The following is a 23,941-nucleotide window of genomic DNA, read 5'->3' as shown; positions in this document are numbered from 1 at the left end:
CACTCCCCCCACTCCTCCCACACACTCTCACACACACACACACACACTCCCACTCGCACACACACTGACACACACTCACACGCACACGCTCCCACACACACTCTCACACACACACTCCCCCCCACACACTCTCACACACACACTCTTTCACACACACTCACACACTCCCACACACTCCCACGCACACACACTCCCACACACACTCTCACACACACACTCACACACACTCCCACTCGCACACACACACACTCGCACACACACTGACACACACTCACACGCACACACTCCCACACACACTCACACGCACACACACTCACACACACGCTCCCACACACACACTCTCACACACACACGCTCACACACACACTCTCACACACACACTCCCCCCACACACACTCTCACACACACACACACTCTTTCACACACACTCACACACTCCCACACATTCATACACACACACACACACACTTGCACACACTCAGCAGTCAAGCCCTCGCCAACGTGAAGGGTGATGTCTCTTCTCCACCATCTAAGATTTGGATCCATGGTGGCCACTGCAAGGTTGTTGGGCAAAAGATGGGCTGGGGGCGCCATGACCCTTCCTGTTACCAGTTAGACCCTCTGCCAACTCAGGTGGCTCTGCAGGAACAGCCAAGCCTTGCTTACGCAGCCTGGCATGGGCCTTTCTGTTAGGATTGGGACTTGGAGACAGAGACGTCAACACTGTGCTCTTTAACCTTTTGGAGTTTGGGAGACAGGGAGGTGCTGGAGGAGAGAGCGTCCAGGCAGGGGACGGACTTCTGCTCCCAGAGGAGCTGCAACTGCTCAGGGGTGCAGGCGCCAGCCTCAGGGCATGACTCTGGGACCTCCCACCTCTCCAGGCCCCTGCTCAGGTGGGCTGAGCTGGGGGGGAAGGTTCAGTGAGGAGCCCAGGCTGGAGGAGTGGGGAGCGGACTCCAGAGGAAGCCTGGGAGCAAAAGCCGGCAGGGTGGGAGGGGCGAGGGATAGAAGATGCTGGAAGAACTTCTCAGATGTTTTCACACCAACATCGCCTGGGTACATGAAGGACACCATGCCCATCCATACCCGGAGAGCCTGCCGTGCGGGTTTGGGTGGAAAGCAGGCGTGGGTACATGTGTTAACGCACTGCAGTGGAGCAGCAGGAGGAGCGTGGTCATGTGGTCAGGCAGGAGCTGGCCAGCCAGGACCCACAGGAGTCAGGAGGGAGTTGAGGGGAGGGTGGGTCAGGAGGGCTCCTGGAGCGCCTGTCCAGGCAGCCTCTGCCGCCGCATGGGCCCGATGGCCTCCCGAGCTGCTGCCTTCCATGCTGGAGTGGAGGTATCTGGGCAGAGGGGGAGAGTGTGTCCTCTCTTCTGTGGCTGCAAAGGGGAATACTCCACTATGTTCTTTGGGGACAAACGACAAATTCTGGGGCTGATGCTTCAAAGACAGAAGTGGACCTTCCGTATCATAAACACATACTTTATAAATAAATAGGTCAGTAAGTATGCCAATAAATAAACCAATAAATAAAGCCACACACACCATTTGTGTGGTCTCAGGTGGTTCTCCTCAGCCCACAGGTCCTGGTGACTACCAGGATACCTGTGGTCACCCGAAGGCCCATCCTGGCCATGGCAAGAGGAATGACCATTGGCCCTGACTGTGCAGGAGCATATGGATGCTGGCTAGCCAGCAGAGGAGGGAGGATGAGGGGAGACACGTGAGCCGTTCCTGCCGGGGCATGTGGGAGGGGAGGCCGGGAGTGGGAGTCCAGGCCGACCAGCTTGTGGTCCTCGGAGGCTTCCCTGTGGTCTGGATGGACCCAGTGTTTCCACAAACAAAAAGATACGCAGCTCCACTTCAACATAGCTCCTCAGGTGTGTCACAAGACGCTGGGCAGGAGGGACTGGTCGGGGCTGGAGGCGTGGGAGATAGGCAGGACGGCGCTCTCTGCGGCGGGGAGTCAGCTGTCCGGGGCTTGAGCATCGGGAGCAGCGGCCATCGCTCGTCACTTCCGCAGCCTCTGCCAAGCAGCTCTGCTTCTGGGCTGGCCTTGTCCCACAAGGAGACCTGGATGTGGACACAGAAAGTGAAGGTAGAGAGGGCGTCAGAGCACGGGCCGTGCCAGGCCCTGCAGCAGGTGTTACGCTCCAGGTTCCACAAACAGACTGAGGGATGAGAACCTGGAAACTTGATGCAAAGTCTTGAGTATCTATTTTCATATGCTCTTCTCCATAAAAAGAGTCTGCAATGTTTATCTGGCTCTTTAAAAAAAGATTAAAAACTAAAATAACATTCAAGGATTGTATGTCATTCCTACCTGTAACTCACTAGCAAGGCATCTGCAGAAATGGGAGGCGTTCCGGGCCCTCTATGACGTTGCTCCTGCGCATCCCGAGGACAGGGGATTCACAGCCCGACTGACCAAGCCGGCGTTACCCAGTGCTCCTGCTGCGGGCTCCCCTGCGCACGGCGCTCAGACCTGCGTCTGGAGTTGGTGCCATGCCATTTGGCCTTAGCTTGTCCATCCTCTTTAGAGAGAAGACATGCCGCCACGTTTTCTGTTGCTAGTTAGCTGTATATATTGCTTATGTAATAGTGGGGGCCCTAGAGAACTAGGCGAAATGATTTTTTAAAGTAAAACAAAAGATGATTTTGAACGTACATGGGGTTGCTCTGAGGGCGCCGAGCCCTGGCCCCTCCTCCCCCAGGATCACTCTCTTTGGCGTCTTTGGCTTTGATGCACTGGGTTTGCTTATAAGGATGAACCACCACAATGCACAGGCTTTTATGGCCACACATTAAGTAACGCCCCTGCTTTTTCAGATTGGATGTGTGGCTTCAGTCTTAGAAAGAAACCCCAAAGTCCTACTTAGGAGGTCTAAAATCCTGTTCCAATTGTCTCAAATTAGGAGACAATCTCATTATACATAAAAGTGGGGACTAGCCTAAAATCCAATCTAAAATGCCCCTGTCCCCTTATGCCCAGCATCATTGCCACCTCTTCTACCAACAAATTCTAGCTCTCTTCCTGCAGTACTGAGGTGGCGGGAATTGGCCCGGGACACAGGCCGTGCCGTGCTCCGTCAGCCCTTGACGCCTTGCATGGCACAATGACAGACACGGCGGGGGGTGGGTCGTGCACTGTGGGTGAGCCTGGGCTGAGGCCTCCGGCTGGCCTGAGTCTGCCTGTGCTCCTCGGCCATCCCGGGGAGATGCCCAGGAGCAGGCCACAGCGGCCGCACGACTACTCATCACCTTGCTCACGTCATATTAGTTCTATTTCATGCCCTACAGAGTAGTGATACCCGTGGGTCAGCACAGTTTGGACTATCTTAACTGCAGGGCTGAGTCCTGTGCATCAGTTCCCCACAGCAGGGCGGCAAGGCACAGGAAGCCAGAGCCGTCAAGGTGTGGTCACAAGCCTGAAATCTGAGGAGGTGAACGTGGCACTGAGCACAGGCTTTCTTCCCATTTCACAGATGGAAAGTGAAGGCCCATGGTGCCCACAGAAGACCTGCATGAAGTCAATTCAAATCAGGCCTCGGGGGCCCAGGTCCCCTGTCATGCGGCCACCCTCTGGTTCAGAGCCGCAGGGTGGCCTCCTTTGGTAAGAAGAGCAGCTTGGAAATGCAAAGGTCGCCTGCAGAAGGGTTGGACTCCGCTGCCTTTGGAGCTGCTAATAGTCCTTTCACAGCACACACCTGTTCCCTCCCCGAGAACTTGCCCCAGGAGGGCGTCTCCCTTGCCCAGATCTCCTGAGTGGGGCGTTTTCTCTGTTCAGGAAGACCCAGGACGTTCTCAGGGCCAGACCGCGGTGTGCAGCTCCCTGGGGTGTGTGCGCAGGCAGGTGTGTCCCCGGGGGGCCTCCCGGTCTCTGTTCATCTGATATGCAGACTCAGTCTTTCTTCTTTCCTAATTAATTTAAAGTAATAGCTTTCCATAGTTTCTGGTGTGTGAGGGAGTGAAGTGGGAAATAATTTAATTGGCTGTCTTGCTTTCAAAGCCCAGTTTAATGAAATAGTTCTCAGCCTGAAGTGCGTGTATTATCTCTCCTGTTATTTTTCCAATTAGCATTTCATTGGATCACGTCTTGCAGGAGATTCTAACTGGTTTGAAAGGTGGCGGTGAAGGGACAGGAGCAGATGGGGAGATACCCAGCAGTCTCTTCCATCCCTAGTGCAGGGTATGCACTGATGTGGCTGCAGAGAAGAGCCTTTCCCTGGAAGAGTTCTAAGCTAGAGACGAGTCCTGCCCTGTCACTTTACCCAGCCTCGTGGGCCAGAAACGGCTAGGCCAGGCCTCTCAAAGGCAGACTGCCCGCTGCACTGGACAGAGAGAAGGCTAAGGGGGCACTTTTCAAGGCTCTGGGCTTCCCTAGAATGTGACCGTAGCCAGGATGGCACCCTCAGCTTCCTGTGACTTGTTTGCACGGCACCTGGGAGACACCCGATGTCAAGACCCCTTGAGAGAATAACGTGCAGAGGGCTCCACGATGTGCTCCCTGCTCGTCTCTGGTGTGGAGGGGGTGGTGCAGGGCGGGCACCCAGTAGGTGAGCCAGGAGGTGCTAGGTGACGCTGAGCAGGCTCGCCCTCAGCGGGGCACACACCAATCCTGTCTTGGACTTGGTCTCCCAGCAGCCTGGTGTGGCTCACCTGAATCCCAGGCCAAGCATGGGTTAGCCAGCGACAGAGGAGGGCCGGAGACGCAGGAGAGGTGCTACGCTTGACCACAGGGCCTGCCGCCCAGGGCCCTGGAGAGAAGAGCTGGCTAGGTGCTCCTGGGGACCACACCTGGCACAGATGGGAAAGAGGCACAATTTGGGGTGGGAGACAGGGAACCAGTCCTGAGGAGTGCTGTGTCCTGGTCCAGGTGGGTCCATCGGGCCTGGGGTCACCATGGGCAGGTATGAAGATAGGGCCGTAGCCAAGTGTGACCCCAGCGTGGTGGGACAGCCTGGGGTGTGAGGAGGGTGGAGGGCGGGAGCAGGGAGCAGCATTTCCTCCTTTTCTGTGTACTTGATGTCAAAATCTGTGATGCCACTTCTAATCATGGATCCCAAAGCTGTAGGGACAGACAGGCCCATGGAGACCCAGGCAAAATCTTGAACACATGTATCCCCACTGTGCATCTTGCCTGGAATCAGGACAGGAAAGATGCAGCTGCTCTGGCAGCTCCTCTATCCACTTAGCATCGGCAAATTGAGCTGGGATTGTGACCTGTCCAGACCATGCGCAGCCCCTTCTTTCCAAAAAGTCCCTTGGAGGTTGCTTAGGGAAGTCTCCCCAGTGGCTTCCTGGAGGTTCAGGCCTCCCTAGCGAGATGGTGGGGGTGGGGGAGAGCTCAGATTTCGAGGCCAGGCCTCGCTCGGCAGGAAGGGTGGGTTCCCTGAGAGGCTTTTGGGCTTCCATGTAGGTGGAGCCTGAGCATCTGCAGGTGGCTCCAGGCCCTGTGGCTGCCCCAATGTGGTAAGATCACTGGAATCTCAAGTTGGTGGTGGGGCTGCCACGGAGGGTGCACAGCTGACCTGGGGGCAGGGCCTCCCCACTGACCCAGATGCACTCCCACAAAAATGCCTGGGAGTGACCACGTAACCTTGACTGTCCTCCGGCTGCAGAGCTGGCGACCCTCCAGAAGCTTCCACAGGCAGATGTCCCACCAGGGAGAAGGGAACCAGATGTACTCAAGATCTCAGAAGAAATTAATGGCAATGACTCTGGGGTAAAAATATCCTGCACTGAGCTTGCTCACCAGCTCCTTTCTATCTCAGGATCACTTAGGCTTAATTATAGAGTTCAGGCGTTCACTGGGTTTTGATTAATTTTCTTTTCAGCCTGAGGAGTGTGGGTGTGGGGGGTCTCTGTGTGCGGTACAGCGTTCTCTGCCACTCAGCTGGGAGCCGGCTCTGGCAGTGTTCACTGTGCCCTCAGTTACAACGTGACCGTTCTGTGTGCCGTGGTGCTGGGGGCCGTTGTTCCAGTGCCGCCTCCCCTGGCTGCTCCCGCAGTGCTGAGGGGTGGCTGCTGGTGGGGCCTCGCTGCAGGACGCACAATCTCCTCCCCGCCTTTGTACTTGGCGTGTTTAAGGGACGCGGAGACCAGGGAAGCAGATGTCCCACCCTGCTAATTAAGAGTACTGTGCTAAGAGCTGCCAAGGGCAGCGGCTCACCCACACTCAGCCCCTGACAGGCATTTCCTGGGCCAACCTCCCTGGGAGGAGAGGGTCTCTGCACAAGAAGACGGTGTCAGTTCTCCCATTGTGCCTAAGTCCACTTGGCGAGTAGGTAGGGGCCACGCGGCTTCTGCTTTCCTTTCCTCTCTTTTGGAGGATTTTTGAGCTAAAAGGCCCAAGCCTGCACTCTGGCCCCTGCCCTCTCTGCCTGGGTGTCTGGGATGTGCCACCTCACCTCTCTGGGCTCTTTTCTATCTGGACGGTGGTGATGATGAGGACATGGCATGACACCCCTGGGAGACTGCCCGGGAGGGGAAGGGGCACCTGGAGGCCTCTGTTCAGTCCCTGGATCACACAGAATTGCTGCTTAGAGCACAAGGGTGACCTCACCCTGGCACCAGGAGAGAGGGAGCTCTGGAAAGTCCCACAGAAGGGAAGCAGGGAGGGACTCGCTGCCACCCTTCCTGAGCACCATGAGCACCAGAGACCGGGTGGACAAGCAGGCCACCAAGAGCCCAGGTCAGGGCTCAACTCACAATGGCTGCGAGGGATCTGGAACGTGTTTCCTGACACGACGGGGGCACGCATTTGCTTCTGCTCTTCCAAGGATGGACCCCATGGTCACCTGTTCCGCCTGTGGGTGGAGGAGTCCTGGGACCACGACAAGGTTTCTGTGGAGTCAGGGAGAGACTGTGGCCCAGCTCAGGTGGCGGCCGTGTGACAAGGTCTGGGAGACCCACTGCTCCTGCCTTAGGCTGACGAGGCATGTGACCTTGAGTAGGTGTCCTAGTTTAACAGGGACTCAGTTTCCTTTGAGACCACAATCTAAAAGGTCTTCAAGGTGACTTCATTTAAGAAGCCAAGATCTGACCATCTCTTATTTCACACAGAGGGATTCAGAACTCTCATGCCTCCAAGAGACCATGCGTGTGTATGTGGGATCCAAACAGTCCTGAGACCACCGGGCTAGCACAGGGCACCGAATGAGCCCCTTAAGCCAAGGGCACCAGTGCTCTCTGGGGAAGGAAGGCCCATGGGAGGGCGGGGCAACCCCACGGAGGTTTCGGGGCTGATCTCTCTGGTAAGAGAGTCTTCCACCTGGCTGCGTCCTGACCAAGGCAACCATCACAGATCCCAGGCAGGAACGGGCCGTTTCCTTGTAGAACAAGGATGACTTCAAAATAACGTGCTCCAGGGCAACGGAGTGTTCTGCCAGGCTGACCTGAGCTGAGACTTGACTGGAGCATTCAGGAAAGTGTCACCGACAGTCATCACAATCTATATTTGCAGAGTGCTTTTAACTGTTATAAGCTCTTTTCCCGTTTATTTTTCCTATTACATAATTTCTCAGAAACTGCCTTGGAGGTAATTTCTTTGGAGATTCTGAAAAGTGTGATTTTTTTTTTTTTTGGTTAATGAAGGAATAGTCTAGCTAGGTACGCAGCACCTTGCTTTATAAATACATACATACCTTTGAAAAAGTTACATTATGTGTAACTATAATTGTGTAAGTTATATCTTGCTTTAAAGGGCTGGGGAAATTTGAAAACTGAAACCTTGCATTGGATTCTGTAATATACACCTTTTCTCATTAACCCCTTGCCACACAAGGGATTTTTAAATATCAGGTTTTCTTAAAGTGAGGCGGCACAGGTTAGATTCTAGGATCAGCATCCACTCCCCAGAATCCCACGAAGGTGGCATCTAACTCAATCCAAGAGAAAGACTGCTGTTTCTGATGTTGGCGTGGAAACAAGAAACTTCATCTCAAGTACGGGAAGGAGCAGAGGAATCCAAAGGCAATGACTGAATTATTTCCACACAGTCTCCAGGTCACCGTGAGTCACTGATGTGTCATTAATGTGTTGCTATAAAAACCTGCCATCAATAACTAATCTGCAAAAGAGCAGCTGAAAACCTGGGTGCAAGGTCAATACTACGTAATTTGGAGTGGGCCTGTTAACCCTCTCAAGTAAACAAGAACCATATCTCGTGACCAGGATCTGAAAGAAATTGGACTACATTGCATTTTTAATGAAACCAATAAATTCTCCTGCTTCTCATTCTGCATCCCCACGCCTGGGGAGAAGGCAGATCTTTGGCAGCAGTCATGGGACTCGATTGCTCTGGACTTCAGTGCTCTCCCCTCTGAAATCAGGCTTGCGGTATATGGAGCCACAGAATGAGACTGTGCACCTTTCATAGTCAGTTTGCAGGGGAGTTTTGAATGAGGACCTCTCTCTGTGTACCACCCCCAAGTACACGGTTACAGTTTTCATTATTGAGAATAAGGGGAGAAGCTCTTTTGGTGGGGGTGACTTACACTGGAAGAGTTAGAAACATTCTCAAGTAAAGAGTGGACACTGTTTGGCTGGAGATGTAGCTCAGTTGGTAGACTGCTTGTCTTGCAAGCACAAGGCCTGGGTTCAATTCCCAGTACCACAAAAAAAAAAAAAAAAAAGCAGACACTGTTTAAGAAGTTTCAGAGGGGCCCAACAGAAGGAAGCCAGGCCTCCCATCCCTGCTGGCTGGGTGTCAGCCACACAGGCCCCCTGTGTGAACAGCCCAGATTTTCACTAAGGAGCTGATGCTACACTTAGGAAGCACTTTCCCCCGATGCCCCAGGTGGATCACTGTGAAGGTGAGCTATAGGAAACATTGTGGGAAATGGCCTTGTCACTGTGTGCTGAGGCCACGGTGCACACACAGGCACATCTGGCACGTCAGTCACATGCTGGGTGCATGCCTGTGCGTGTGCATGTGTGTGCATATACGTGTGCATTGCATGTGTTCAAATCATTCAGAGGCTAAAAAAAAAAAAAAAAAAAACCACACCTGAAAACACCGTTCTTGCCTGTTGAAATGCTGAAACCCTCCACGGATTCATGGCTTATCAATCATTTTTTGTAAAGTTAGGGCTGGTGATGGGAGAAGAATAAGCAGCTGTAAACAAAATCAGTTTGGGCTCCACCAAAAACACGTGGGGCCCAAATACAGGGCTGCTGCAGAAGCAGGACTGTGCGTCCAGACTGTGCCTGAGGACGCCCGGCTCCTCCTTTTTGGAGAGGGGGATGCGGTGCGTCTCCATCATTTGCTGTGTGTCAGCACCCTGGACAGTTCCCAGGAGGCCCCGGATTCCTCTGGCTTGCTAGGGCTCCCTGCATTCCAGTGCGTGTCCCAAGCTGGGCCAACTGACAACAGGCTGGCCTGCTCTCCCCTCCCCCTCTCCTCCACCACCTCTGCCGCCCATTCCCCAGCCCCTCCATCCACAGGGACCAAGTCTCACAAACACCTGGTTCGCTGTTTTCACTCCGCGTCCAGCTGGTTGGGAAGCAGCGTTTGCCACAGGCACTGTTTAGTTGCACTTCCGTACCCTGCATCTCACAGGGCAGAAATGGACAATAGTCAAATAAAGGAATCGTCCTGATCAGCTCCAAACATGGCTGCTTGCAGACAGTCACAGCAAGCCTGTCGATCAGTGACTCCCTACTCCTACGAGGAAGGGGCATTTCCTAAGGACTCGCTCTTCACAGCGGCTGCAGGGGGCTGGCCAGCTGAGAGGTCTGCTTTGGCTCAGACTCGGTGTGGCTCCCGCCACCTGGCAATCTCACTGAGTGCCTCCTGGAGTTTGCTCCACAGTCGGACAGTCTGCCTCTACTTAGGAGGGATCACGACCAGGGGTGGCCCCCGCTTGGGCCGCCACATGAGGACCTGGGCATCGTTGGCATTGGGCTTCACTAGTGCGTTGGGGGGGATGGGTTCCATCCGGCTTAGGATTCGGGGCTGCTCCTGCTGAGTCCTGCCCACCAAGCGGGCCCGCTGCCCCAAGAGCTGAAGAGGGTCCACCTCAATGTCCACCCGCATCCTCCACTTGATGGTCTGCAGAATGATCTTCTCCTTCGTGGTGGCATTCATGGCCACCAGCCAGGTGGTGAAACTTTGGTCCCTCTTGATTCTTGTGAGCAGTGGCACGTTGCTGTCACTCACTGGCACCGCCCACGTCACACTGGGGTAGAAGTTGTCATTCATGCTGACGGAGAACCTGGAGATCTTGTTGGTGGGGCCGACCAGGGTCACGGTTTCCGTGGTGTTCCCGTACCAAGGGTAGCTCACCCCATCTGAGTCACTGATGGCTTTTACTCTCCCTTCCCTCAGGTCGGGCAGTTCCCAACTTGACCTGGCAAAGCAGAAGAGATGCACAAGAAAAGAAGAGGCTGCATGAATTTTTCAGAAGCTGGAGAGGCGCCCGCCACTTACAGACTTAGACAACTTGGGCAAGATGGGCATTTCAGAGGGGAATTCAGGCCAGAAAGTTCTATGCTGTGCCGTTTCAGGATTAAGTGAGAACACATCAAAACAGAAATAAAAAAGCAAGGCCAAAACAAGTTAAATAAAACCCTAGATGACCCAATTGACTGCAGAGAGTACAAAGAGACAGTCATGTGACCACAAAGAGGCCCCAGCCAGTTGGAATGGTGGCAGTCAGTGGCTCGGGGATCCTCTGCAGGGCACGTGCCCCGGGGTGAGGGGGGCCGGAATGCCTGTTTGGTGGAACGTGGTGGTGGCGGACTGATGTGCTTGGAAGGAAGGCTCCAGGGAAGGAGGGCAAAGGAGGCACAGCCAACTGTTGCTGCATTAGGAAGGAACACTAGTGGGCCTTCTCTTCAACCAAGAGGGTTGCCCACACCCTGGCCACCTGCAATCCAGCGCTTAGCAAATGCCACCCTGGAAAAGGACAACGCAATGAGGCACCAGTCACCCTGCAGGCCACTTGGCTTGTGAAGCCACACCACTGCTGGCACCCAGCCTCCAACACCCTGTGTTCCCTGGGCTTCGAGGTCAGCCTGGAAACCTCACTGTGCAGGGGTGCCAGCCTGCCATTCCAGGTGCCTGCCTGCTCTTCCCACTGTCCCCAGCCTTGTCCTGAAGGACGGGGAAGGACCCCATCTCTCCCCACCATGGGCTGTTGCTTGTAAGAGTAATGATAATGATAAATAGCAAGAGCTGCCACCCACGGGGCCCTCACTCTAGACCCACCACCCTGCTGAGCGCTTGGTTCAGTTACCATTCAAAATATCCCACAACGTAATGACTCATTTCCTCTTTCACAGGAAGAGGTGAAGGCTTAGATGTCAAGGTGCATGCCCAGGGTCCTAGGATTGTAAGAGGGGGTGCTGGGTGCTCTTGGACCCCAAAGATTTCACCCCTGTATCATGTTGGTCCCCACAGGGCCCTCCCGGGTGGTGGAAGGCAGGGTAGAGGGAGTCACTATGTCCCATGAGCTCGTACCCCCAGGGCAGCTTCAAGGAGCTGCACTGGACCCTGACGGGCCTTCTCTGTACTTCTACTCCTGGACTAGGATGATGCCTGGAAACACTGCTAAGGACTCAATCACAGAAAGAAATGGGACTGTTCCATCCATCAGCTAAGGGGGTGTTCGGCAGGAAGTCTCTCTCCTAGGAAGTGATGGAGGATCCTGCAGGGCTTCCTCCAAATGGTCTGCAGTGGCATCAGGTGGAGGCGGCAACACCCAGCAGCACTTCCTCTGTGCCAACCCCAAGGCGCAGGGCAGGACCACCGGGGAAGGTGGGCCCCAGGCACAGCCCTTTCTCTGCCTTCATCTCCGGTGCTGTGTGGAGGTTGGCAGGAACTACCAACCGACCTGAAGCAGGCCAGCGAGAGCTCAGGTGTGGCCAGCTGTGCCAGGGCAGCTTCCAGAGAATTCTACAGTTACTTCCCACTGCAGAGCAGGGAGCAATCCCAGTGACTGATACAGTCACCCAGGTCAGAGTTGGCTGGAGGCCCCACGCCTGGAACGCCCGTGCTGGAGCCATCGTGCCCTGGCCAAGGGGCTAGGATAAGGATTCAGTCAGCAGACATTTGTTTTCTGTGTTGCCTGAGCCCTGTTTTTAAATTCCCTAGTGGTCGACCCTGCTGGCCTCTGTGTTGCTCAGTGTGCTTGGATGACAGGCATCCGCAGCCCCAAGAGCAAGAACTGCTCTTGTTCTCCACCATGCCCACTGGGCAAGCCACCAGGGAGCGCAGTCCCAGGAGGATCCACTTTTATGCTCTTAGGACCCTGCCCTTTCAGGACTGGCCATGTTGTTGGTTAATTCTGTTACTTTGTCTACAGAGACTTATGGCTTATTCTTTTGTCCCTGTCCTGCTGCCCAGAGCCATGAGCAGACTAGGGCATGGGGTCTTGTGGTCAGTCTGGTGGGAAAATCACAAAACTCAGTTTGGTCCTAGGTTTTCTGAAAAAATGGAGAAGATACAATAAAGGTGACCCTTGTTTCCGGACAGAAGGAAGAGACCCTCTCGGAGCATTCTCTGGGAAGCCTCTTAATAGCCATAGAACCAAGACATGTGGCCGAGTGCAGCCCTGGCACGTGACCTTGGGAGGTGGTGCACTGGGTCCCGCGCTGCAGTCCCACGCTGCAGTCCCACCTGCGGTAGCTGGGGTGGCAACGCCTGCAGTCTGAGGCACGTTCCCTGCCACAGACCCAGGACCCACAGTCCACATCATCAAGGGATGGCTTGATTTTGGAAATAACCAAAAGTCATCATGACTTATGTCTAGCGAATAGGGAGTGGCTTACTCTTCAGAAAGCAGGGTGTATTTTATTCCTATTAGAAAAACGAGACACCAATCTCTCAGAGGCATTTCTATTTTTTTTAAAGAGTTATGTCTATAAAATGCATGACTGATTGTGTAGCTGATAAAATGGCTTTGATAACAGTTTTCAGAGAAGCCCCTGAAGCGTCCCAAGAATGGTGGCACACTGCAGTCACTTGACCAGGAAGGGACTGCTGTGCACGAGGCACTTCCAGTCCCTTGCCATCCACAGTGAGCTTGTCTCTCCTACCAGGAACCAGGGCTCGACTGCACCACCTTCCTGGCCAGAAGTGCAGGGTGGTCACGGGCTCTTCCCACCCCTCTGCTGGACAGTCAGGGTTGCTGTGTCACCGCATCCTGGGAACTTTGCCCATAAACAAGGCTTGGATTTATCTCCTTTTCTCCGTCCAACCTGCACTGTCTTTGTTTAATCCAAGCCCTCAGCATCCCTTACCTGGTCCACTGGAGTGGTCCACGACCTGTCTCCACGTGGATCCCCATCCTCTCAACTCCTCTCAGGCTGCCCAGGAATCCCCCCTCTGGATCTTGTCATGCTGTTTCTATAGGTGAACCCCTTCGAGATCCCTCTGCCTGGCTGCACTGGCAGAATCAATTCCTGAGCAGGGCAGCTGTGGCCCTCCACTCTGGCCTCCCTGCCGCGTCTCACCCCCACCCTGGCTCCTGCTGGGTCCTCCGCCTGCCACACCTTCTCCCGCTCAAGTGTCACTGTGGCTAAATACGAGTCCTTGGAGGGTCATCACGGGAGTCTACTCCCCCAGGAAGGCTTCTTCTGCTCCTGCCTGTGGGTATGTCCACATCTACAGGTGACAGCTTTTTACAACTGGTTTATGTGTCAGTCTTGCCCACTGGATTATGATCTCCTTGAGATTGTGGCTAATTCTGAGTCATTAGTATCTAGCACATTGCTGGCACATAGTAAAACTTAATAAATCTTGACCGAAGGAATATTTTACTTGAATCATTGTTGTGCCTGGATAGACACATAACAAGGTGTCTATCACAGTTTCATACTTCCTACATTTGCCCACTTTGACAGGTGTGTTTACAAGGTCATTCACAGACGGAACAAGGGTGTGATCTGCCTGTCTCTGACACTCCACCCCCCCCCCCCCACCACGACTACCCACCACGGTCTCAGGATGCAAGGTCCTGACTTCTCCAAGGGAGAGAAGGATGGGATAGTTTGTCTCCTGTGACCAGGACACGGAGTCAGGCTCACGGGGCACACAAACTACTCCCTCCTCTCTCTCTCTCTTTCTCAGTGTCCTCTGTGTCTTCCGCTCATTGCTCAGGGCTGCCTTTGCTCCTCCTCTTTCTAGTCCCTCACATTTCCTGGGTGCCCTCATCTGAGTTCATGGCTGTAAGTAGCATCTACACTGACAATTTCACTTCGTATCTCCGACTGGGATTGCTCCCTGGGCTCCAGACCCAACTCCCTGCTGAAGAAACCCTGGAGCCCTCCTGACCACTCTGTCACGTTCCGCACACTCCCCCGGCAAGTCCTGTTGGTGCCAGCACACATCTCCAGGCTTGGACTCCATCCCACCGCCCCCAGCACCCCACCCTGGTCAGAGGAGGCCACCTGCTGGCTGGCTTCATAGCCTCCTAACGAATACTTTGCCAGTATCTCCAGCTCTGCTGCCCCAGGATTTTCAACACAGCAGCTACAGGATCTTGCTTAACATCTTTGAAGCCATGTCACCCCCTGCTCAAAAGGTCACCCCTTCCCATAATCCACTTAGGAGAAGTCCAAGTCCTGGGACAGCCTGTGGGACACACGCTCCCATTTCCTCCCCACCTCATCTCCCTCCCTCCGTGACTGTTTGGCCTCTGTGCTGTTCACTGACATGTCACAGAAACTGCCCCCTTGGGCCTGGCACTGACTGTGCATCTTGCCTGAAGCACCCTTCCATGGGTGTCTGAAAGTCCTCCTCCTTTGCCTCCGTCACTGCTGAAGGAAAGCCACGTTCCCAGGGCAACCACCCCGCACCCACAGCTCCACCCACTGCCTCCACTCGGCTGCTCCTAATAACCATAGACGTCCCCTACTCTGCTAAGGCCGGCCTCTCCTCATCCCACTTCTCCCACGTGATCCCTCTGCAGGCAGGGTTTTCATAGGTGTTACTCCTGGCTGTGTCCCCAAGACTTGCAGCAGTGCCCAGCATGGAGCGGCTGAATGAGTCAGTACTAAACTGAAGCAAAAGATGTGAGGAGGCTGTGATTCCTATACAGACTCCACTGCTCTGTGCAGGTGACGAGGCAGACGGGAGAGGCTGTGAGGTCCTGGCAGATGTGGGCCTAGAGCTCAGGAAACAGTCGGGGCTAGAGATGCTCATGGCCAATGGCCACTGCAGAGTGGGCGGGAGCTGGGTTAGATCCCTGCGGATGAAGGAGCCCCGAGGAGGCTTGTTAGATGGCCAGCAATGCGGAACAGCCGAGGAGCAGAGCAGTAGCCAAGGAGGAGGACTGGTTTCCCAAATCAAGGAATTTCAGGGAGTCACCAGAACAAAGCCACAGATGTAGAGTGGGGTTCAGAAACGGAGGTGTGGTTTGCTGACTACGGACACAGCAGTAAAGAGACTGGCACAGGCCATTCTGTAAGGAGCATGGAGGGAAGAAACCAGCCCGAGAAGCAGTCTGGAGTTGAGGCCGAGGGGAGAGTGTGGCTTCAGAACCTAGAGCTGCCCCTCGCCACTGCGAAGTCGGACAGTCATGGCCGCTCCGTACCCTGTCCCAGCATCAAACAGCAGCGCTAGCTGGGTGTGGTGGACCCATCTCGATCCCAGCAACTCCTGAGGCCGAGGCAGGAGGATTGTGAGTTCAAGGTCAGCCTCAGCAATGCATGAGACTGTCTCAAAATAAAAAGTAAGAAGGGCTGGGTGTGGCTCAGTGCTGAAGCACTCGCCTGGCATGCGGGCCCATGGGCTCAGCCCCCGGCACAGAGCTGCCGAGCCCGCGAGCACTCTGCCAGCTTTGGGTTCCTTAAGTGCAACCCTGGCGCCCACAGCCCAGAGCCGCCGTGCAGGTGGAGTGAGGCTTAGGAGCAAATGCCCTCAAGCTGGTCACCTGGAGGTGGCCGTCAGGTAGGAGTCACCGCACCGCCTTCGCCCGCGCCCCTTCTCCACACTGAGCTAAACGGCGCTTTGCTTTAGACAACTGCCATTGACCTGAAGCTCACAGGTAATGGACTCGCCCACGGGCCTGGTGATGGGGACATCAATACTGCAGGCTCCATGCCTTCCACGCCTCGTGTCCAGAAGAAGCAAATCGCAACCACACGGCACTTCATTCCAACGTGTGGCCTCTGGCTGAAGGTCCAGGCTCCACCCAGACCCAGCCTGTTCCCAGCACCTACGAGGGGCAGGGCCCCTCCCTAGGACGAGCCCACTTTGGTCCCCAGGAAGCTCCAGTCACAGGGAGCTGGGGCAGGGACAGGAAGCAGCCTCCCTGCCAGCAGGGCTTGGCGGGGTGCAGGAGCGTGGGATGAGAGGCCGGGAGACCTGGGCGGAGGGCTGCTGGCCTTGGGTCTGCAGTGTCCAGGCAGGGTTGAGATCTAGGAGGGTGCGGTTCTCAGGCCCTCGCGGAAGGGACCCTGGCTGGGCCCTACTTTTAAGGGAAGCTGTCTACTATCTTCTGGTCAGACCCTTCCTGGGGAGGACTCTGTGGGCTGAGAGGACATGTCGCTTCTCCCAGCCCCTTCTCCTTCTGGGTACCTGGGGTCTCAGTGTTCTCAGCCCCAAAGGCTCTGAACCTCCTGACCCCGGCAGGCCTTGGTCCTGGTCTGCCCCACACTCCTCCGAGTGTCAGCTTGGTGCCCAGGGGGCAGGCAGGGGTGGCTCTTTGTGGGGTATGCGTGGGCTTTGGGCACAAGTGTAGCGTGTCCACAGGCATGTGGGCCTGTCCCCAGTAGGGTACGGGGCCAGGGCTGGGAAGGGGCTGGGGCCAAGGGTCAGCTGTGCCTATGCCACCTGTCCTGGCACAGGGCTTTGGGAGTTGGAGAGCGATCAAGTATGTCTGGCCAGGTGGATGGATGAAATCCGATCTGGTGCTCTGCTTGCTTGACTTACAGCTTCAAAATACTTAAAAGCCTTGGTGTCCTTGCTCTGGAGCGTGCGGGTCAGGCAGGCAGAGGTGCACAGCTGTGGCTGTGCAGCTGGGCCTGGGCTCCTGCCGGGGAGCTCCTTTGGGTGTGCTTGCTGCTGGCTCTGCCCGGCGCCACATTTCCCAAATGCTTTCAGAGACGGCATCTTGGCCCCTGTAACCTCGGGGCACCAGGTAGGTGGCATCCTGCGTTCTGCCACTCAGCAGGGACTTGTGAAGGTCACACAGCCAGCCCGGGCAGGAGGAGCATCCATCCCCAGACCTGATTCTGAATCAGCTGCAAAACTACCCTGGCGCTCAGCAGCCCAAAAGCGCTAAGAAGGCTGGCGGTGCTGGCTGGTGTCAGCTGACAGGCCGCGGGGAAATGCGGCTGTCCCCACGGTGCCAGTACTGCTGCCCGGACGAGGAGCAGCCCTGCCCACATGTGCCCTCCTGCCACCTGGCTCCTCCCAGACCTCTCCCCAGTCCACCAGGAAAAGGGTTAATGCAGGTGGCAGGGGTCCTCCAAGAGCCGGCTCCTTCTGAGCACAGGGTCGGCTCCGCAGCTGCTTCACACGAACTCGTGCCTTCCTGGACGCGGCACCGTGGGGCTTGTCAGCCCTGCACTCTGAAGGAACTCCAGCTGCTGTGATTACCTGGCTGCACTTAGAGGGTCAGAAAAGAGACTTCTGCCTTCTCCCTCGATCTCCATGGCGGGAACCTGAAGTTACCATGCAGGACGTGGGGAGTCCAGTTAAAGGGCCACCACTGCCTCTAAGAGTCCCGGACTTTCTGCACCCAGCACTGAAGAGAACACAGCATGTCCCTCCTGGGAGCCTCTTGCTCAGTGCCCTTCCTGTGCTGCAGCACCTTTCCCTGCACAATCCTCACGGAGTGCATGGGGGCCGGGCTCCAGCTGAGGGGTGTGGGCTCATGCAGCCAATGGCCCCTGGTCAGCAACTGGCCTTCCCACACTATTTGCCAGCCCTGGCCTGGTATGTGCCTTTCCCAGCGGCTTGCCCCTGGATTACAGACTGAGCTTTGCAGGTGGGCCTTTCCTCATTCTGCGCCGCTCTTGACAGACCTGGGGAGCCTGTGCACACGGCCCCCGCCCCGCCCGCCCTCCTCTGATGCGCCTTCCTCTCTGGCCCTGGGGAGGCATTGGGGCCCAGGCTTCCCTGGCTGCCACCCTCAGCCTCCCCAGCCCACGAGCCCTCTGCTGCTGTCACCCCCACCTGGTGGTGCTCAACTGTCCAGCCGGGCTCTGGGGACTTCACCGACGAGTTTCTGTTCCACAGCCCTGAGGACCTGGGTGGGCCAGCCTCCGGTCTTGTCCAGGAGGCTCTGCCTCCGACTGTGGTTTGGAGCTCTGGGAACCAAGCGCCTTCGGCCAGTGGCTGCTCACGCCTGCAGGGCGGCTGTGCAGGCGTGAGCCCTCCTGACCTCAGCGGTCACGCCTGGCGCGGCACAGAGGCCCTCTCCCGTCCTCAGGGGCTCACAGCCCGCCGCCCGGGAGCAGAGCTCCATTGCGCTGGCACTGGATGCCCAGGGCAGCCGAAGTCACCACGGCTGGGTGGCAGGTCAGAGGCCTCACAGGGGCGCGGGCGGGAGGGGGAGGACCCACTGAGGGCCACGCCTGGCGGAGAGCCTGCCCCACGGCCGCCCTCACCACGCTCCGCCACGCGCTCCTCCCGCGCACCCCCGTGTTCCCTCTCCACAGCCACAGCCACCGGGGCTCCAGGGCCACACCCCGTCCTCCGACTGGGCCCCCTCAGCTCGCCCAGACCCTCGGCCATGAATGTGGTTCATTAAAAACACCCACAGGACCCTGCTCGGTGGCTCTGGAGGTTCTGTGGGGCCACACCCCATGACAGCCCGGGGTCTGACCTCCTGCCACCTCCCTCCTGGCTCTCAACGCGAGCTTTCCTGTTCAAGAACCCCCTCCGCTGGCCTCTGGCCTCGTCCCCTCCCCTGACCCCTTTTCCTCCTTCATCTGCAGCTCTGTCACCTCTGCCAGGCCTCTGCCCACGTCCCCACCCCCTCCTCCTGCAGAGGCCAGGGACAGGCCTGGCTGCACCTCCAGCAGCACTAGCGAGAGCCCAGAGCAAGTGCTCGCTTCAAGCTGCTGTGACAGATGGGCCAGCGACTCTGGCAGGGGCACGGGCCCCGAGAGGCCAGGTCGAGAGGGCAGCAGAGGGGGCAATTGGGCACAGCCCTTCTAGAGTCCAGGAAGCGTCCCAGTGACGGCCACAGGGACTGGGTGCAGAGATAGCGGGCTGAGGCCTCCTCTGCCAGTCAGCATCAGGTGTGGCCTGGCTGAGTCGGAGGGGCTGGGTCAGCGTGGGCCAACCCGCTGCCACCCCGGGAGCCAGGGCAGCGGCAGGCGGGGGGCATTTGTTCTTTTCGTATCCCCTTAGAATCCTGCCATTGCACGTGGGAACTCTGCTGAAACAGGCATGGTGGCAGACACCAGCACGCAGGAGGGGCTGCTTGCGACCTGGGGCTGCTCTTTGTATACGTCCTCATTAAAAACCATCAGATTGTATTTATAGTATTTATAAGAAAAGCGATGCGTTGTCCCTCAGGCTGCAGGGCATGGTCATGACCCACTCAGCAGAGAGCGGGCAGAGCAGGCAGGTAGGAGACCATGCGGACAGCGGCGAGCAAGGGACACCTGCTGCCCCTGTGGCTGTGGCAGATGGCCAGACCTCTCTGGGCTTTGGCTCTCGTGTGAACATGGACGATGATAGAACATGCCTTAGGGCCATTTTATAAAATAGATGAGAAAACCTGTGAGAAGCTGCAGGCACTGTGTGGGGCACACAGGAGGAGCTTTGTCAACGAGGACACTCACTGCCACCTGTGACCCTGCCCGCTGGAGACCAAGGTTGGCGGGCTGGGACCCCAGCATCTTCAAAAGGATGGTTCCTCCCTTCATGCAGGAGCCAAGGTGGTGGGTGGCAGGGCAGAGGGCAGGAAATGACCCCCTGGGACACGTGGTCCCCTTCACAAGGCTATTCTGAACACCATCTCAACATTGTGCTATGTTCTCAACATCATGCTAGACATTGCGAATGACACCAAGGACCCATAGTGCACACAGACAACACAACACACACAACATAGTGCACACACACACACACAGAGAACCTAAGGCACACCCACACAACTAACACACAAAACACAGAACCTAAGACATATAACATGGAGTACCCAAGACACACACACTATGACACACACACAGCACAGAGGACTAAGACACACACACTACAGCACACACACAGCACAGAGGACCTGACACACACATATACACACCCCACAGAGAATGCACAAACACACACACACAACATGGATGACCTAAGATACACATACAATGCACACACAGTACAGAGGACCTGACACACACATATACACACCGCACAGAGGACCTGACATACACGCAAAGCACAGAGCCTAAGGCACACACACACACAACACAGAACCTAAGGCACACCCACACAGCTTGTGCCCTTCTGGGACGACCTTTGGGCTGGCTGCTCCTACCAGCACCTGCGCCCCTGAGTCACCTCATCTCTACACCCAAGAAGGCAGAGTGGACAGCTCACAGGCCAGGCGAGGCCAACTCTGGCCCAAGACGTGGTTCTGTGCTGATGGAGAGGGACCTTGAGACCGAGAGGGAAGGGGTAAGTGGCTGTTCCCCAGGGAACAACCCTACACGCCAGGTGTCCCTGGGCATCGGGCAGGTTCCCTGGGCCTGGGCCTGTTCTCAGGCCCTGCCCAGCTCTGGCCCCTCCTGACAGAGTCTCCTGGCCCCGTGGCTGGGGCTGCTGCAGTGCTGGGCCCCGACCCAGGCCTTGGATCTGCTGCTTGTCGGGCTCTCACTGTACATGGAGGGTGCCCCCCACCCTCTGCACATTGCCTGGGTTCCAGCCCCACAGCCAGGCCTCCTTGGGCTCCCAGGGGTCTCGGACCCGGCCCAGATGGTGACTGTGAGGGGCCTCAGCCAGTGAAAGCACGTGCCCCTGCCTTCCTCGGTGGCTGGTCACACTGGGAAGGGTGCACTCGTTTCCTTCCGTGCTACCCAAGTGGGATTCATGCGTGGAATCTTCTGGTGGGCCCAGGAGGACATCCTGGGGTACCTCTCCACCTGGGCCGTCTGCTGAGTCAGGCTGCACGCTCTGCAGTGCACGGACCCTCCAGCACCAGCAGCTGTAACCCGTTCACAGGACTAGTTTCTGTGGCCAAATCCTAGCCTGGCTCATGCATCTGATGGTGACGGTGACCCTGAGCATGGCCATCTGCACCTAACGGGTGGGCGCCAACCCAAGCCAGAACTCAGCATCCTTCCAGACCTGCCAGCCAGGCTGCACTGGTGAGGACCTTTCCCCATCTGATTCTGAGTCATTCAAGAGAACAAAGCTTCAAGGTCAAGGAGATCAGGACAAGGATACGATTGTCCAATCGTATCGTGCAAGGTGTGGAGGGAGTCGCTAGACTGTCAGCCGAATGAGTGAACCAGCCAGAGCAGGTGTCCAGGCCCAGCGTGGGAGCAGGTGTCCGGGCCCAGTGTGGGAGCAGGTGTCCAGCATGGGAGCAGGTGTCCGGGCCCAGCGTGGGAGCAGGTGTCTGGGCCCAGTGTGGGAGCAGGTGTCCAGCGTGGGAGCAGGTGTCCAGGCCCAGTGTGGGAGCAGGTGTCCAGGCCCAACGTGGGAGCAGGTGTCCGGGCCCAGCATGGGAGCAGGTGTCCGGGCCCAGTGTGGGAGCAGGTGTCCAGCATGGGAGCAGGTGTCCAGGCCCAGCGAGGGAGCAGGTGTTCAGGCCCAGTGTGGGAGCAGGTGTCCAGGCCCAGTGTGGGAGCAGGTGTCCAGCATGGGAGCAGGTGTCCAGGCCCAGCGTGGGAGCAGGTGTCCGAGCCCAGCATGGGAGCAGGCGTCCAGTGTGGGAGCAGGTGTCTGGGCCCAGTGTGGGAACAGGTGTCCGGGTCCAGCGTGGGAGCAGGGGCCCAGCATGGGAGCAGGTGTCCGGGCCCAGCGTGGGAGCAGGGAGCCCCTCATGTCCACAGTGACGGACACCATCCCACCTGGACCTGATGCAGGCGGCAACCTTCAGGCATCCCTGGAGTCCTGCCACCTCTCTGCCCCTTAGCACGTGCCCCTCCCTGTCTGCGAGTGTGTCATGGGGCCAACTCTCACACTGAAGACGTAAGATGTGTGCACAGTCCTGCCCCCCAGCACCCTCTGCTGCCTGCCTCCTCATGTCTCCTGACCCTGCTCAGCTGCCCACAGGAACTCCGCACCTGCCATCCGCCTACACGGCCAGCAGAGCAGGTGGCTCACCAGGAGCAGGGGGATGTCCAGCTGATGACAAACCACTTCAGAGTCTGTGCGGCCAGACCCTCCACCTCCACCTGTCCTGTGCTGCGGCCGCCTCTGCTGGGCTCTCCTTCCGGGTTCCTGGCTGGGACCTGGGATCCGCTCCGCCTGCTCATCCTCAGTGCACTCCCTGCTTCCAGCAGCCGGCTGGTACACCGGAGAAGTCCCTTCCCTCTGCCACATGCCTCAGTTCTAATGTCACCTGTGAAGAAACCAGTGCTTTAGGGGGCATGGCCAGGTTGGGGCCCTGGTCAGTAGTGGCTGCAGAGGCCCTTTCCTCCTCCTGCAGTGGGAGGAGTGGGAGCAGCTGTGGATTCCGAGGGGACGGCGCCTGCGTAGTGCATGTCTCCTGGTCCAGCTCCTCCCTGTGTCTCCCGGGAGCGACTCTTTTTTGCAGGCCCTGCTGCGCGGGACAGAAAAAGCAGAAGACGCGGCCTTGGAGTCAGAAGACGCGGGTTTACATTCTGGTCTCCCTCCAGCTGCATGACTGTCACTGAGGCTGTGTGATGTGGGGACACTGCCCTCTCCCAGGGCTGCCAGGTGAGAAGCAGGTACAGGTGAGGTTTCCTGTCTGGCAACTGCTCGGGGCTTCAGCAAGTGCATCAGCTGCAGCCAAGCCTTCCCCACGCCTGACCCTGGAGGGCTTCTGACTGCCAGCCTCCTGGCCCCTGGCTTCCAAGGGTCCGACAGAGCAGGCCCACCCTGGCTAATCCGGGGCTGGGTCGTGCTGGGCAGGGTGCCCCGGAGCACAAATCCTGAAAGACTTGCCACTGCAGCCGAGTGACCCCGCCCTGCTCCTCACTCGCCTTCCTCCTCCCCCTCTCCCCAGGCTCCCGCACTGCACCCTGCCAGCCTCCCTGATGGTCCGGAGACACCCCAGTCTGCCTCGGGGCTGTGGCACGTGTGCGTGGACAGTGCCCTGCCCCACGCTCACATGCTGACTGTCATAGGGGGTCTCAGCATACCGCTTCTCAGGGACACCTTCCCTGGCCCTGGGGCACCCGTCTCCCGTGGAACTCACTGGGCTCTTCCTCATAGAACCCTGCATCTTCCAGATCCATACAACTTATTGCCATTTGCAGTTACACCCCTGAGTCTGCTCATGGTTCGGCACGTCTCTTCACGTGGCCAAACACGTCAGCCCTGGTCACTGCAGCCCCAGCTCCTGCCAAGGCCTGGCGCGCCACGGTCATGGAGGGGAGGGTGGACATCTGCGAGAGGAGGGGCAACAAGAGGCAGAGTGTGCAAGCCAGCGGGAAAGCCGCAGCACCAGCACGGGGTGGGCGGGGGACAGCAGGGCTCAGTGGGGTCACAGAGGGGTCCAGGAGAAAGACCCACAAGCAGCCACCTGAATTTAGGATTTTGGAGGAGCAGCCACAAGCTGGCGTGTCCTGAGGCTTCGAGAAAGGGTAGCTGTGGTCTTGTGGAGTCCATGTGGTTGGCCGTCCAGAGAGCCTGGGAGGCTGGGGAATGGGCCTCGAGGAGGGAGCACGGTGGCCCCGTCCCAGTGGGCGGTGGCCTGCCCGCGGCTGTCGAGGGCTGAGCTCGTCAGCGTCCCTTGCACTCAGTGGGGAGCTCTCTGGGGCACAGGGTTAACGGTGCCTCTCCCTCCGGTCAGAGGCCCAATGGGCAGTGCTGCAGGGACTGGGCCTCGGCTCTGCCGTCCCTGAGCCACCC

The 23,941-nt window shown here is 57.3% G+C and overlaps 1 protein-coding gene across 7 annotated transcripts in view; it reads right to left on the bottom strand.

Annotated features, from left to right (window-relative positions):
* Window positions 1-405: 405 nt before the first annotated feature.
* The window catches only part of FAM78B (family with sequence similarity 78 member B), a 69,343-nt gene continuing 45,807 nt past the window's right edge, over window positions 406-23,941 (bottom strand). For 2 of the 7 annotated variants that reach the window (XM_079107953.1, XM_079107955.1), the window contains one exon: window positions 7,257-10,352. In XM_079107953.1, coding sequence (XP_078964079.1) covers window positions 9,830-10,352 — 523 coding nt within the window. In that variant the 3' untranslated portion in view covers window positions 7,257-9,829. Of the gene's footprint in view, window positions 2,074-4,659; window positions 4,798-7,256; window positions 10,353-23,941 lie in introns of those variants that run through there. The other 5 variants (XR_013758466.1, XR_013758468.1, XR_013758467.1 and 2 more) reach the window with 5 other exon arrangements.

The sequence above is a fragment of the Sciurus vulgaris genome (assembly GCF_902686455.1).
Source record: "Sciurus vulgaris genome assembly, chromosome: 12".
In the NCBI taxonomy this organism is placed as follows: Eukaryota; Metazoa; Chordata; class Mammalia; order Rodentia; family Sciuridae; genus Sciurus; species Sciurus vulgaris.
This window is presented reverse-complemented; position numbering and strand designations above follow the sequence as displayed.